Source organism: Heteronotia binoei, chromosome 16 (assembly GCF_032191835.1).
Source record: "Heteronotia binoei isolate CCM8104 ecotype False Entrance Well chromosome 16, APGP_CSIRO_Hbin_v1, whole genome shotgun sequence".
Taxonomy (NCBI): domain Eukaryota; kingdom Metazoa; phylum Chordata; class Lepidosauria; order Squamata; family Gekkonidae; genus Heteronotia; species Heteronotia binoei.
Window position 1 is genome coordinate 9,488,847 of NC_083238.1, and position 14,442 is coordinate 9,503,288.

At 42.7% G+C, this 14,442-nt stretch overlaps 1 protein-coding gene across 1 annotated transcript in view; it reads left to right on the top strand.

The window, feature by feature from the left end:
* ARHGAP15 (Rho GTPase activating protein 15) overlaps nt 1–14,442 on the top strand; it is an 884,620-nt gene that overhangs the window by 458,612 nt on the left and 411,566 nt on the right. The window contains 1 exon segment of the mRNA XM_060257451.1: nt 10,466–10,571. Coding sequence (XP_060113434.1) covers nt 10,466–10,571 — 106 coding nt within the window.

Genomic DNA, 14,442 nt, shown 5'->3' on the forward strand with positions numbered 1-14,442 from the left:
ACCCACATACCCCACCAGCCATCCTTCACAACACCCACCACTCAGGCGCCAGAGAGAGAGAGAGAAATAAAGGGAAATAAAGAAATGGGGTGGGGGCGAATAAGGAAAAATAAAGAAATGTGGGGAAGAAATGCGAAAAAGGGAAATAAATAAATAAATGAGAGAAAGAAAGGGGAAGAAATGGAAATAAAGGGAAATAAAGAATTGCAAGGGAAGAAAGGGAAATAAAGAAAGAGAAATAAAGTAATGAGGGGAGGAACTTACTTGAACTGCCACAGTGACTCTTCCAGGTCCTGCAGCAATCCTGGTTGGCTCACCAGGTTCTGGAGAGGCCGCTAAACAGCATGGCTGAGCCCAATGACCTCCACCAGCCAGCTGGCCCCAGGAAGGCTGCTACGCAGCTCAGTGGCCCCGCCTAGCAACCCTCTCCAGCCATCTAGCCCCGGGTAGACCATAGCACAGCCCAGCACAGAAGTCTACACTGGCCAGCCAGCCCTGGGGAAGCCCCTACACAGCACGGCCTGGCCCAGTGATCTCAAGCAGCCCCAGGGAAGCCCCTGCCAGCCAGCTGTCCCAGGGAAGGTCACTATGCAGTGTGGCTGGGCCCCATGATCCCTGCCAGCCAGCTGGGCTCAGGGAGGCCACAGTGCAGCCTGGTCCAGCGATCGTTGCTGGCCGGCCTGTCCCAGGGAGGCTGCCTGTGGGACAGACTGAGGGATCTCGGTCCGCGGGCTAGAGGCTCCCCACTAGGGTGGCCAGACCGCCCCGGTCTCCCGGGAAAGTCCCGGTTCTGGCCCCCAATTCCCGGCTCCCGGGCTGGCTATACCGGGACCATTAGAGGTCCCGGTTTAGCCAGCCAGAGAGCCGGTGGGCCGCACGCGCGGGCGGGGAAGGCGGCGAGTGAGGGAGGGAGCATCCCCGCGCATGGCACGGGGGAAATGACGTCACAGGAAGTGATGTCACTTCCTGTTTCCGGCGGTGGCATGACATCACCGGAAGTGACATCACTTCCTGTTTCCGGCGCACCCCTACCTTCCCCCCCCAAGGTGTCCCTGGCTGGCCTTCAGACAATATGGCCACCCTACTCCCCACACCTGCCATAAAATAACAAAACCATAAGATAACATTAAAATAAGTCTTTTTTCCTAGCTCAATTTCCCTTTGCTTGTATTTTAACAAATACACTGTGGTACACCCAGTGACCTTAACCCTAGACCCAGTGACAACTACAAAAGAATATCTAACCCTAATAGTAAAAGCAAAAATTATTTAAGAACAATGACAATCATAACTCAGATATAATTCTTCATTGCAAATCAGCCAGTCTCCTTAAGTAATGAAATCTATCTTCCACCTGCTCATATTCAGACCCAGTGCTAGGGCTTCAGGCATCCCAGGCTAGCACCTGCCCTGCATCCCACACCCATTCCTGCCCCACTGCCACACCCCCACCCACGGGGAGGATAGGTGCAGCAGTGCAGTAGGGGAGGGCAGGGCAGACGCCAGCCACGCCATGCTTACACAGTGCGCTTTTGGAGGTGTGCTCTTGGACTGCTTCTGAAAGTGCACTACACAGGCATGGCTTGCCTACAGTCCTCTCTCTCAGCCTTCTTGGGTCTGCCCGAGAAGGCTGAGAGCGAGGCTATGGGCAAGCTGTGTCTCCAAGAGTGCAGACCTGAGAAGGCTTAAAGTGAGGCTGTGGGTGAGCCATGCCTGCGCAGTGTGCTCTCAAAGGCACTTTGAGACTGCCCTTCTCAGGGCAGTTTTGGAGCGCCTCCACACTGTGCAGGCATTCTCCTTGAAGCCCGGCTTTCCTTGCAAGGGAAGCCAAGCTTGTAGCAGAACGCACCCCGCCCAGCGGCTCTCACCTTCAAGGTGTGAGCAGCCAGGCAGGGGGTGTTCTCCTCCATGCTCAGCTTCTTTTGCAATGGAAGCTGGGCTTGGAAGAGAGTGCACACTGGGCTTGGAAGAGAGTGCATCCTGCCGCTCTCAGCTTCCTGAGTCTGGGAGTTGGGAAGCCGAGAGTGGCAGGGCGGGGGCACCTGGCAGCACCCTGTAGGTGAGGTGGCGCCCCAGGCAGCCATCTACTCCAACACACTGACTCGCACACCGACCATGCTCATATTGCTGCACAAAAATGGCAACCATGTCATGTAATGCTTCATATTTCTTCTTTTTCACTCCAGGCAACCTGCCTGTGCGTTAGCCAGTGTTAGTTTGGAGCAAGCCAGATTCCTCTGCAGTCTATCAAATATACTAACAACATAGTGAAATTAATATTTAAGTATGCTTGATGAAATCAGAGCATAAATTGTTGCATGTGAATATGACAGATTTTTATCCTAAAATAACAACATAAAATATACCTGTTCATTCTCATAAATGGAGGTTAATGATTATCCACAATTATAAATCTCTCTGGTGCTTTACATGGTGTTTTTCCATATGGGCTTTTTTCTGTGAGCATTTATGTCCATGGGGTTTTTGCGAGCTTTTTTCCTGTTGGCTTTTTTCCAGTTACCAACTATAATACGTAAACCAAAATTATTAATTTTTTTAAAAAAATTTAAAACTGAAAATTTAAGTTTTCTTTCAAGGATAAGTCCATGTGAAAGAGTGCTATTTATCCTTAGGAAGGGGGTTATTATTTACCAAATGAAGGCCCAGTCAGAAAATTTCAACTAGATTTTCAAACAAAAATGAACAATGTGGAATTTTAATGCGTTGGATCCAAAGAACTTGCAGACAAAGCAGAGCTCACAGAATGGATCTTTCCTACTTCCTTCTGCAGCCCCTTGAAAATACATTTCTGGAGGTTGGGGGATCCTCAGGAAACCATGCAAAATAGCATGCACGTTTGCAGACAGAAGGGGAATCAACAGAGATGTTAGGACCAGGAGTGCCCTTTCAGCTCACAGAAGGGGATACTGGATATAATCCAGTATATTTTCTTTGTATCTTTTTTATGGAGGCATTTACTGATCTGTGTGTCCTTTACAATTTCAAATGTGCACCATGAAATACAAAAAAAAAAAAAAAAATAGTACTCATGAAGAATTTTGCATCTTGTGAAAATTAGCTGCTATATTATAAATCAAGTGTATAGCTGTTAAATCTGCACGCAAATGTATGAAAGTAGGTTTCAGTTCATTTCGGTTTGTTTATTCTAATTAGCCATTGGCTGTTACAAGTCTTCAAGACTCTCAAGGAAAAGGAAAGTAAACTAGAAATTAATGAACATACAAGGTATTATGGAAAACAAAAGGGTATAACAGCAAATGCAATACAAAATGACAATAGAGGTATACACATAAATCTACAAATAACCCCTTCATATTGCCACCTTGGCATATATTTTCTTTGCTGCAAGGAAAGAAAGCATCAGTGTCAGATAAAAGAAATACTATTTTTTCCACGTCTTAATAGGCATGACAGAATTCCATCTAAAAAATTAGCCCTTGGACTAGAATAAAGCGGGCAGAAAAGTAAATTGTGAAATAAGTCATCAATTACACGAGAACTGCAAATGCAAAAATGTTGGGCCACCGGAATTTAGTTAGAATGACCTTCCACGACTGCTGTTAGCATTGTCTGGTATCAAAGTAGATGGGCAACGCTTGGTCATATAAAACCTCAGAACCACAGTGGGGCCTAAGCAGGATTTCTAGTGGCAAGGGAACAGGGCTTCGGAGCCCTTTCTACTATTTTACTTTTCCACACAATTTACTACATCTTGTGTGCAGTAAATTACACCAAATAAGCAAGGATAGAGAAGAATTTCAGAAATGGGGGAGGAATGAAAAGTTTAATCTGATGCAGAGTTACTTCAGAAATAAAGGGTTTAGACTGGAGCAACCCTGCATGGGATTGCCATGTAACTTTTCCAGTTTGTGAATCTCTGAATCATTCCATACTGAATTTCACCTCAGTTCCAAATGGCTCTGTGCCAGTTGTCTCAGCTGCCAGTTTTCCTCCTCTCCCCCTTTCCCACACTTCCACAAATTTACCAAATTATAAGGGAGAGGGAGGAGGGAAAGCAGCAGCTGAGATGAAAACTGCTTCTAAACTGTTCATGTTTTCTAAGCTGTTTCTGCCAACATGGACTATGGTAATATAGCTTTTTGTTCTTCCCCATTCCTTGACCAAAACATTTTTTTTAAGTCACCATATTTTCAGATTTAAGCCAGAGTATCTTTACTCTGCCATGAGTACTTCTGAGCATGTATGGAGTGTGACTTCATGACTCTGGGAATTAATAGTTGTTTTTAATGCATCACTTACCAGGAAGAAGGAGAAGGAAAAACCCCTATAATTCTCAGAATTTCAGGTGTCAGAGGTGATGGGAGTTTACTGCTGTCTGTGATTGTGGTCCTGGTTCTTTCCTTACTGTTTCAAATAGGAAGGAGTAAGTGAGAAAGTAGAGACAGAATGCAGACAAGAAGTGAAACTCAACGAGGGAAGCAGCATTAGATGATTTGCCTGGTTTAATCACCTTTCTCCTAGCTTGTTTTACTTTTCTTCTCCTTTGAAAAAAAACAGGGGGGGATGGGGAGCAGAAGAGAACAGGGAAAGCCATCTTGTGTGTAGTTACATCATTGCTCAGCTTCTGTGTTCTGCTTCATCTGCCCTATGCTCTCCACTTTCTCCTTCCCACCCCATATGTCCTATTGGTATGTATGTACGTGGGTAGGTGAGAGATCCAGGGCCAAAAACAAAGTTAATAAAACTCAGAAAATTGGCAAATGTTACAAATTCAAATTTGGGTAAAGTTAACTGCTTGGATCCCATTCAGTGATATGTGATAATTATTTCACCACAGCTTGTGAATAACCTTATATGACTGGCTTGTATAAGATAGATATGAGTACCCTGTTATCAGGATTTCTGAACCTTTTCAGAAGGTAGAATTAAGGATCCAGCAAACTGATGTATGCTCATTCCCATAGATGTTTTGATTCACTGACACACAGAGGTGGAAGTAAGAGAGGAAACTTCACTCATAACTACCTGCCTAAATGAAAGTTAGAGCAATCTGCAAGCTTATTTATTGGTTTTGACTGACTTACTATTGAAGGGGAGGGACGGTGGCTCAGTGGTAGAGCATCTGCTTGGGAAGCAGAAGGTCCCAGGTTCAATCCCTGGCATCTCCACCTAAAAAGGGTCCAGGCAAATAGGGGTGAAAAACCTCAACTTGAGACCCTGGAGAGCCGCTGCCAGTCTGAGTAGACAATACTGACTTTGATGGACGAAGGGTCTGATTCAGTATAAGGCAGCTTCATATGTTCAAACTACTGTCCCTCTAAAATGGGATGTATCTCTGAGATCCAGTGCTTTGGAAAATGATGTACTCTTTAAGGCAGGATAATTTTGTGGATATTAAATAAGAATGCAATTAAAAACAACACGGAGGGCAGCTTCTTTTGCAAAAAAGAGTTTTTCATGTTCCCTTTGATATTTCAGTAGTCCTTGTGTTTATTCCAACCCAACTTGATAAATGCAAAATTACTTAATATGGTGCCATTGATGCTTGTTTTTAGTTATACATTATTTAGGCCTGCAACTGTAGATTGTTCAAATCTTTGAGCCAAATCTGGCATTTGTTTCTCTGCAGTCTTTTCCGAATGGTCTTAAAAATGTTATTGTACGAAGTGCAAATATGGTTTTGAGAATCCCTTCCAAGAACTCTTAATCAGGAATTCTAAGTAGGGAATACTTAAAAATGGGCCAGAAAACCTACCATTTAATGTAATTCACCAAGCCAAAGCCTTTGGAACTGCTTTCCTCTGAATGTCTGGGATGGAGCAGAACAAAGTCAATTACTTACTGTAATTAAGAAGTGGATGCATTTAAACTGTAGAGAGCAGTAGCAGTCTTCTTGAAACTGTCTAGTAACTCTGAAGATTACAGAGAAAGGGCCTTGAACTGTATCTCAAACAGAGAGGATTTTGAATGAATTCACTTTCCCTATTCTATGATCTACTTTTGCTGATATATTCATACATCACCGATTATATATGATTATTACAAACAGCACATTAAGACAAAGACACTTTCAAAATGAATGTTGCTTTGGTCTTGTTAGCACTGAAGTATCTCTTTTACATATCATAAGGGTACAAATGTTTATGCAATGCTGAAATACTTGTATTTTAATAAAGCTCAAATTTACTCAACGGAAGAGTGAACTATGTTGCGTCCTTCTTAAGCCTTCAAAATACAGTCGCTCTAATTATGTGTGTTGTTTTTACTTTGAAAATATTATTTCTTGTACTAATGTTAAGTAGTGGTTTGTTTGTATTGGAAGAGATGTGCTAGATTGGATTGACCATTGTGTTTAGTATAATCCATGTGCACATTAATGTATTTGAAGTGTTATATAAAACATTCAACACCTCCTTCTAAGAACCTGTAGCATTGAAACATGCTAGAGAGAGGTTCTATCAGTTACAGTGCCATCCTAAACAAAGTCTCAAGATAGTCATGTTGGCCTGCAGTATGGCTTAGAAGGGTGTAAACTCTGCTTAGAATGGCACTGTCACTTACCTTTATATTGAAATCATACCATGCTTGAATCAGGAACACACACAGCAGTTGCCACATCCCTTGTTCCAGAGCATCACATTCCTGTAAAGCATAATAGATGTCCTCTATTTCCATACATCCCTGTTCCATAGAATACAATGGATCCCTCTTATTAGGTCTCCACCACTCACCCACAGTTTACATTTATAGCTCATGCCATAGTCAACAGCTGTTTAAGACTTACACACAGGCAGTTATTTTGGATGTTAACATAACTGAGCAGAGTGGAGTAGCTATTTCCTGGCTGGAAGCTTCACATGCAGAATTCTGAATTGTGCTTTTTGAGGATCATTAATTGTTTTGAAGATTCTATGCATGTCTGTTTATTTGAAGATAAATCCCACTGCATTCAATGTGGCTTACTCCCAGCACTGTATAGTGGTTTGGGTATAGGAACGATTTGGGAGACCCAGGTTCAGATCCCACCTGTCTGCTCTGGGAGGTCACCACCTGACCATAAGCCAGTTACTCTCACTCAATCTAACCTGAGAGCCAGTTTGGTGTAGTGGTTAAGTGTGTGGACTCTTATCTGGGAGAACCGGGTTTGATTCCCCACTCCTCCACTTGCACCTGCTGGAATGGCCTTGGGTCAGCCATAGCTCTGGCAGAGGTTGTCCTTGAAAGGGCAGCTGCTGTGAGAGCCCTCTCAGCCTCACCCACCTCACAGGGTGTCTGTTGTGGGGGAGGAAGGTAAAGGAGATTGTGAGCCGCTCTGAGACTCTTCAGAGTGGAGGGTGGGATATAAACCCAATATCTTCTTCTTCTTCTAACCTATTTCATGGAGTTGTAGTTGTGAGAATAAAATGGAGGGGGAGAGAGTGATGTATGTTGCTTTGGGTCCCCACAGGGGAGAAAGGCAGACTTTAAAAAAAAAAAGTATACACCAGATTTCAACAGTATGCTGTTATTGACTATTAAATAACTAGGGATTTTAGAATAATAGCACAGGGAAAGAACTGCAAAAAATATTTTCCTATGGAACTACCTCTAGGCCACCACCATTGTCAAAGATCTAATAATGTGTCTGTGTCTGTAACTGTTAGTCACTCTTCCTTTTCTTGAAGTAGCAGGTTGTGAACAATCAATAAAACTGGCCTCATATTTGACAAGAGAGATGACAGGAAATTGATTGATAATTGATTTAAAAATGAGCCTGTTGGCAGAAAAATCTTATATTTTCCTAAATACCAAAACATGTAAATGGGGAAAAAATCAGAAGAGTATCAGAACTTCTGAAGTGAAGCAATTATAGAACTTGGTAAAAATTATAAATTTATAAGCATTTGCACCAGAGCACAATATCTGTGCATCAGGGATTCCATCAGGGGAGGGTGGGATATAAATCTGATTATAATAATAATACTTTTTATTTATATCCCGCCCTTCCCGCAAAACAGGCTCAGGGCGGCTCACAACACGTTAGATAGATAGATAGATAGATAGATAGATAGATAGATAGATAGATAGATAGATAGATAGATAGATAGATAGATAGATAGATAGATAGAATTCCCCTCCAGGATTACCAAGTCCTCTTCATCCCCCGGCGGGGGACATTCGTATGCGCGATGTGCGCGCACGAAAAATGGCGTCACCCGGAAGTGACGTCATCAAAATGGTGGTGCCCATGCTGGGCCGCTCTAAGCATTTCTGGGAAAACTCTATGGTTTTCCCGGATGCTGTAGCCATTTGGGAGGTTAAAACTCTATGGTACCTATTATACCATAGAGTTTTACCTCCCAAATGACTAGAGAGTCCAGAGAAACCATAGTTTCCCCTGAAACACCTAGAGCAGCCCTACACGGGTGCCACCATTTTGATGACATCACTTCCGGGTGACATCATCGCTTCAGCGACGCAGGGGGAGGTTCCCCCTGCTGGCCCAATGTGGGCCGGTGGGTTGAGAACCTCCAGGGCGGGAGATTCCTCACCCGGACTGGGGGCTTGGCAGCCCTATTCCCCTCCCATCTCAGGTTTCCTGAGAGCATGTTGATCAGTACTATCCCATTATAATCCATGTGGAAAATAGTTGTGGGCACTGGGGGATCGTGATTCTGTGAATTGAGTGCACACGTGTTTATTTGCTTGTTCCTCTTTCCCCAGCAGACATGGTTGCCAACTCTGCATTGGGAAACTCTGAGATTTGGGGGTGGAGCCTGGGGAGGGCTGAGACCTCAGCATATTATAATAACATAGAATCTGTCCTCCAAAGCAGCCATTTTCTCTGGGAGGAACTGATCTTGGTTATCTAGGGAGATTAGCAGCAATTCCAAGAGATCACCAGGCAGCACCTGAGGGTTGGCAACTCTGCCAGAAGAATAATGCATATTCTGAAAAGCTATTGCAAGTCAGGGGACCCTCCAGAACAGCATGCCATGAGGCTTGGCAACTGCAGCAAGGAGGAAGATTCGGTAGGAAACATGTTGCCATGTTCTTGTGCAGGCGGAGCTTGACTGAGTGTATCTGACCCTCACACAAGAGTGAGAGGAAGCAATTTCTACAGCCATCTTTCTTGATACAGCCCCCTGTAGCACATGGCATGCTATTCTGGAAGGTCTCCTGACTTTCAGCAGTGGCTTTTGTAGGGCTGAGAAAGCAACTGGGTGAAAAGAAGTCCAGCATCTTGATGTATAACTCACTACTGTCTTTAGTGTCTGTTATCCATTATTTTTAATGGTTTCACATATTTCAAGGATCCAAGACCATATCTCCTAATCTGAAATCCACCTTATCAGCAGCGTAGCTGTTCTTTACTATTATTTATTGCATAAAAGTCTGTTGTGGGTTCTAGGTAGGTATGTGAGACGTGAGTAGCGTGGGTCTGGCCTGACAACTGATTATCACTAAAGGAAAACTGCGAGGCAAATATGTTTGATAGAAATAGATAGATAGATAGATAGATAGATAGATAGATAGATAGATAGATAGATAGATAGATAGATAGATAGATAGATAGATAGATAGATGAATTTATTGTCATTGTTCTCAACAAAAAGAGAGCAACGAAATGAGGTGCTCTTCCACAAACATACCAACACATCAAACACACATATTCATAAACCATTTAAATACATCTAAAACCATTAAACCATTTAAACCATTAAAACCATTTAAATACATCTAAAACGGATAAACATTCATAAATCAAGACTCTTTCAAGAATCAAGACTCTTTCTGCTTTCCTCAAAGTCGATGGCAGTTTTCGCTTGAGTTTAAGGGGAAAATTTTGCTTAAGGAGAAGGCCACTGGCCCCTTTAATCCCTCCACCAGAAATTAAAAAAAAAACCACCCTCAATTAGTAATGATTTTAGCACAGAACAGCAGAATGGACATAACTAAATCAGTCCATTCAGCTACTGCTAGGGATTGTCATGGGCTAACTGAAAACAGTGCTGACAAGAACTGAAACAGTCATGCAAGAAGGCCTGAGCCAAGAAGCTAAAAGACCATTTGCCATTTAGTGCTTGGGTGTACTCTTTTTCAGAATGTGTTTACTTGTATGTCTGCTTGAATTTGCTAGGATTTACATAAAAGAAAGCTTCACAACTCAGCTATAACTTGCATAGAGTTGTCAAAAGCCTGAAGAAAAATGTCCTGTTCCTTTAATAGAAAAATGTCCTTTTCCTTTAATAGAAGCTTATTTACCAGGTGATGTTATTTACCTCCATCATAAGAAAAGTTTCAGCTGTTCATTTCCATATATGGAACCTCTGTTAAAGAGATGGGACATTTTTTCCTCTAGGCCCATTGGCAACTCTGCAAATATGCAGCTTTCCATGAAAGAATGAACAGCATCTAGAGGAGGGGAATGTAGGTTATGGAAGATGAAGTGCTGCAAATTACATTAAAAAAAACAAATGTATGATTTTCCATTGCTATTCAGATCTCAACAGCATCAGGAAATGAGTTCCTCCTTCAGTTAGATACAGAATTCATCATACTGGAAAGGTTCTTTGCTATCAAAAATGTAATTGAAAAAGTGGTATGTAGTTTTGGGAGGCTGTTACCTTTATTAATTAAGATATACTCATTCAGACTGTATACGTTTAAGCATTTGAGGAGGTTTTAGAATAGAAACCAAGCTAAGTAAATAGCCACCCCCTTTTCAATCATTATAATATGTAATTGCTCCCCAAGGATGGAATAAAGAGTCAGACACAGAGTACTGGTATAAAATTGGGCCACTTTATTCAATATTCTAATAAACAGCAAGGGTACCCCACCAGTGGCCTGGCCAGGGCTAGGGGTCACCACGACCGCTCCCCTGCCATTAACGGGTGAGAGACCCAGCCCCTCAGCCAGAGCTGAGTGTTACTCAGTTCCCTCCAGGCAGGCCCAGCAGGGAGGCACGCACTAGAGGGCCCAAATCCAGATGCATGTCTCACCAGAAAGGCATCCTCTTGCCAAGCCTTCCAGACAGTCTGCATTCTCCAAACCCGGGTCTTCAAACCCGAAGGTTGATCATACCAGACCCCAAATTCCCCAAAAGGGGGATGCTTCACAGTCCTCCCCTAGCTGCATAGTGCCCTAAACCCCAAAAACCTGCCACTAAAGTGACCGCCTATTTAACAGCGCCTCCTGATAGCCAAATCCTCAATCCACTGCATTGCTATGTGGGGTAGGCAAAAAACGCACCCCAGCCACTGCCAATCAGCCAAGGTGTAAAAAATTTCTACCCAGCTCCTCCAAGGAGGCAAACAGCAAATTGCCCACATAACATGCAGGGCGGGCAGGAGGGCCGATTATCTGCCAAGACGAAGGAGCCGACAAGGAGCGCAGATCTGAAAGCTAGACTGTCAGATCCCGCCTTTTTCTCTGCGCACCGAAACGGGCGCCCCCTGACTCTTCACATCCAAGGAAGCAAACTCTGCTCATGCAGCCTAGCAGCTATGCTGCTGTCTGCAAGCATAAGAATGTATCTAATTTTTAAGTGTCAGATAAACAGGGCTGCTGGATTAAAATGTTATTTGATTGTATCCTAAAACAGAATATTGCATTTATTGCTGTGAAATTTCAAACAGACTAGTTTCCTGTGGGATGTAAAAGCACAAAATGCTTAATAACGAATGGATTTTTACATTTTCTGTTTATGCAATTTACAGGATATAATCTGGGATAGCACTATTAATACATATGGCTCTTTTATGCATTTTCATATTACTTATTTGCCAGACTTAGCAAATGTTAGTTTTAACCAATTATTGTTGTTTTTCTTTCTCTGGAGTAGGGCTGTATTTTATACAACTATTTTACTTCCTTCGCCAATGGTTTAAGCTCCCTCCTCCTCCAATGATTTTCACCCTATATAGTATACATTCCACATTTCTTCTCTCCTAATTATGCTGGAACAATTTGTGCAAGATAAGGGGTTATAAGAAAAGTCATCCTTTGCTGCATTTTTCATTAGATCTTGCTGAGACTAATCTGTTGACATTTTTAACGTGTGATCTACACATCTCTTTTAAAGAACTAATAGTGAGACCAATAAGAATTGAAAAAAAACTTGGAATGTGAAAGTGTGATTGCAGCACTAAATGATAATGCTGTTTCCTTTTTCAACATCAGGCCAGTGGTGACACCAAAGTTCTTTATTCAAAATACAAACCACAGCAGCTCATGATGCTTACCTCTAACCCACGGGGATCATGATAGCACTGAGAGTTCTTCTCTGGCTTGAAGTGTAACCTGAGCTGGAGAAGATCTCTTTCATTACCTATCATTTGCCCCTTGCTTTGGTAACAGGAAGCGGGTGTCTTAAATGGCATTAAAAGTGCTGCAAATTGTAGTTGGAATGGCATAATTAACATCCTTAGTACTGATATCAGGAAACCATTCCGGAGCGACGTCCCTCTTCACCGCGCAGCGTCTGCGCGGATTTCGCACTACTTGCTCCGCAGAACCCGGAAGTCCCGCGGCTTTTGCGTCGCAAATGTAAACTGGTTTTTGGCGGTTTACATTTGCGACACAAAAGCCGCGGGACTTCCAGGTTCTGCGGAGCAAGTAGTGCGAAATCCACGCAGACGCTGCGCGGTGAAGAGGGATGTCGCTCCAGAATAAGGTAAGTGCGAAAACGACCCAAATGTCCACAGGCTTCTGGAGCCAGCAGTCTTCAAACATAGTCTCTCCCTATGCTACTACAACCAAATGCATGTAAGTTGTCATGGGGAACCCAGTAGTCTCAGAATGGGAGTCAGAAACTCCATCATGCTTCTGATAATTTCTCTGGGAATATAAGGTAGTGAACAGTGTCATCGAGTTGCAGTTGACTAGTGGCCACCCCATAGGGTTTTCAAAACAAGAGAGGAATAGGTTTGCCATGGCTTGCCTCTGCATAGCAACCAACCCTGATTAATTTCCTGATGAGACTGGGCTAGCCGATAATAGGGCTATAACGGGGTTCCCAAATCTAATATTGGTGCTCAAGACAAAAAAAAACAACAACAACCAAAAACTGTTTTTAGATTAGTAAAATATTTCATTCTTTAAAAAGGGTTTATATCTGGATCTAGATGGGTAGCCATGTTAGTGTGTCTATAGCAGTAGAAAAGGATCCGGCAGCACCTTAAAGACTAAGAAAATTTGTGTCAAGATATGAGCTTCTGTGAGTCACTGCTCACGTGTTCACTTTTTTAGAAAGAGTCTGTTTGACAACTAAATTCTCAACAATGCTGCGAAATTCTGCCAGAGGAGATTACTATAAGTACTTCATATCATGATTCACTTGTGCTCTTACCTGGATTTCTGGGGCCACTATGTCCCTAGAATGGGAGCTTGCCTAACTTTCTTTAGATTGTTTTCCATTTGCCCTCAATTAATGCATGGGTTTTTCTCCACAATGGGTCCTTTGTTAATGTATAATTCCTGTGATCATGTATATATGGTATGCCACCAGGGTACCAGGCATCTTACTGAATTGCATAGTCATTACATAAAGGTAAAGGTTCTGCAAGCACCAGTCCTGACGTTTTCACGGCAGACTTTTTACGGGGTGGTTTGCCATTGCCTTCCCCAGTCATCTACGCTTTCCCCCCAGCAAGCTCGGTACTCATTTTACCAACCTCAGAAGGATGGAAGGCTGAGTCACCCTTGAGCTGGCTACCTAGCTAGATACAAACTTCTACTCTAAGGTAGATATAGGGAGGCAAATTATGTAAAACATGTACTTAAAGCTGGAAATATGGATTAAGCAAATCAGCCAGAGATCACCTAGAAAAGTTCTGGAAAGTGATTTGCATGAAGAAAAGGTGGCACTACAATCCATTCATCCCTATAGTTTAGGAAAATTCATGCATGCCTTCCTCAGAATGCACTTTTTCTCTTTATTGTAATAATGAATGGAGCAGCTTGTACATGCAAACTCTACCCTTCTGCTCACATACATGCATCAATTTCAGAATTCATAGGCAAAATTGCAGTCTCCAATCATGTATTTGTTCTCAAATTTACCTTTATTTTCATTTCATTTGTCTATGATTATAGTCCACCTTTCTCATAGAGACTCAAGGCAGAATACACAGCATATTGTGGAACCAACTCCCGGAGGAGGTGCGGGCCCTGCGGTGTCTAGACCAATTCCGCAGGGCCTGCAAGACCTACCTCTTCAAAATAGCCTTCACTTAATACCGAGCCAAGAAAGATTTGCTGGATATGTTTTAGCCACTGAATTTTATAGAAGATCTAAGTCATAGCACCATAACGTTAATTTTAATACAAGTTAATTTAATGATTTAATGATGGTTTTATATGATTGTAATTATTGTGAATTATGGTTTTATTGTACATTGTATTTATATGTTGTGAGCCGCCCTGAGCCTGCCTCGGTGGGGAGGGCGGGATATAAATAAAAGGTATTATTATTAT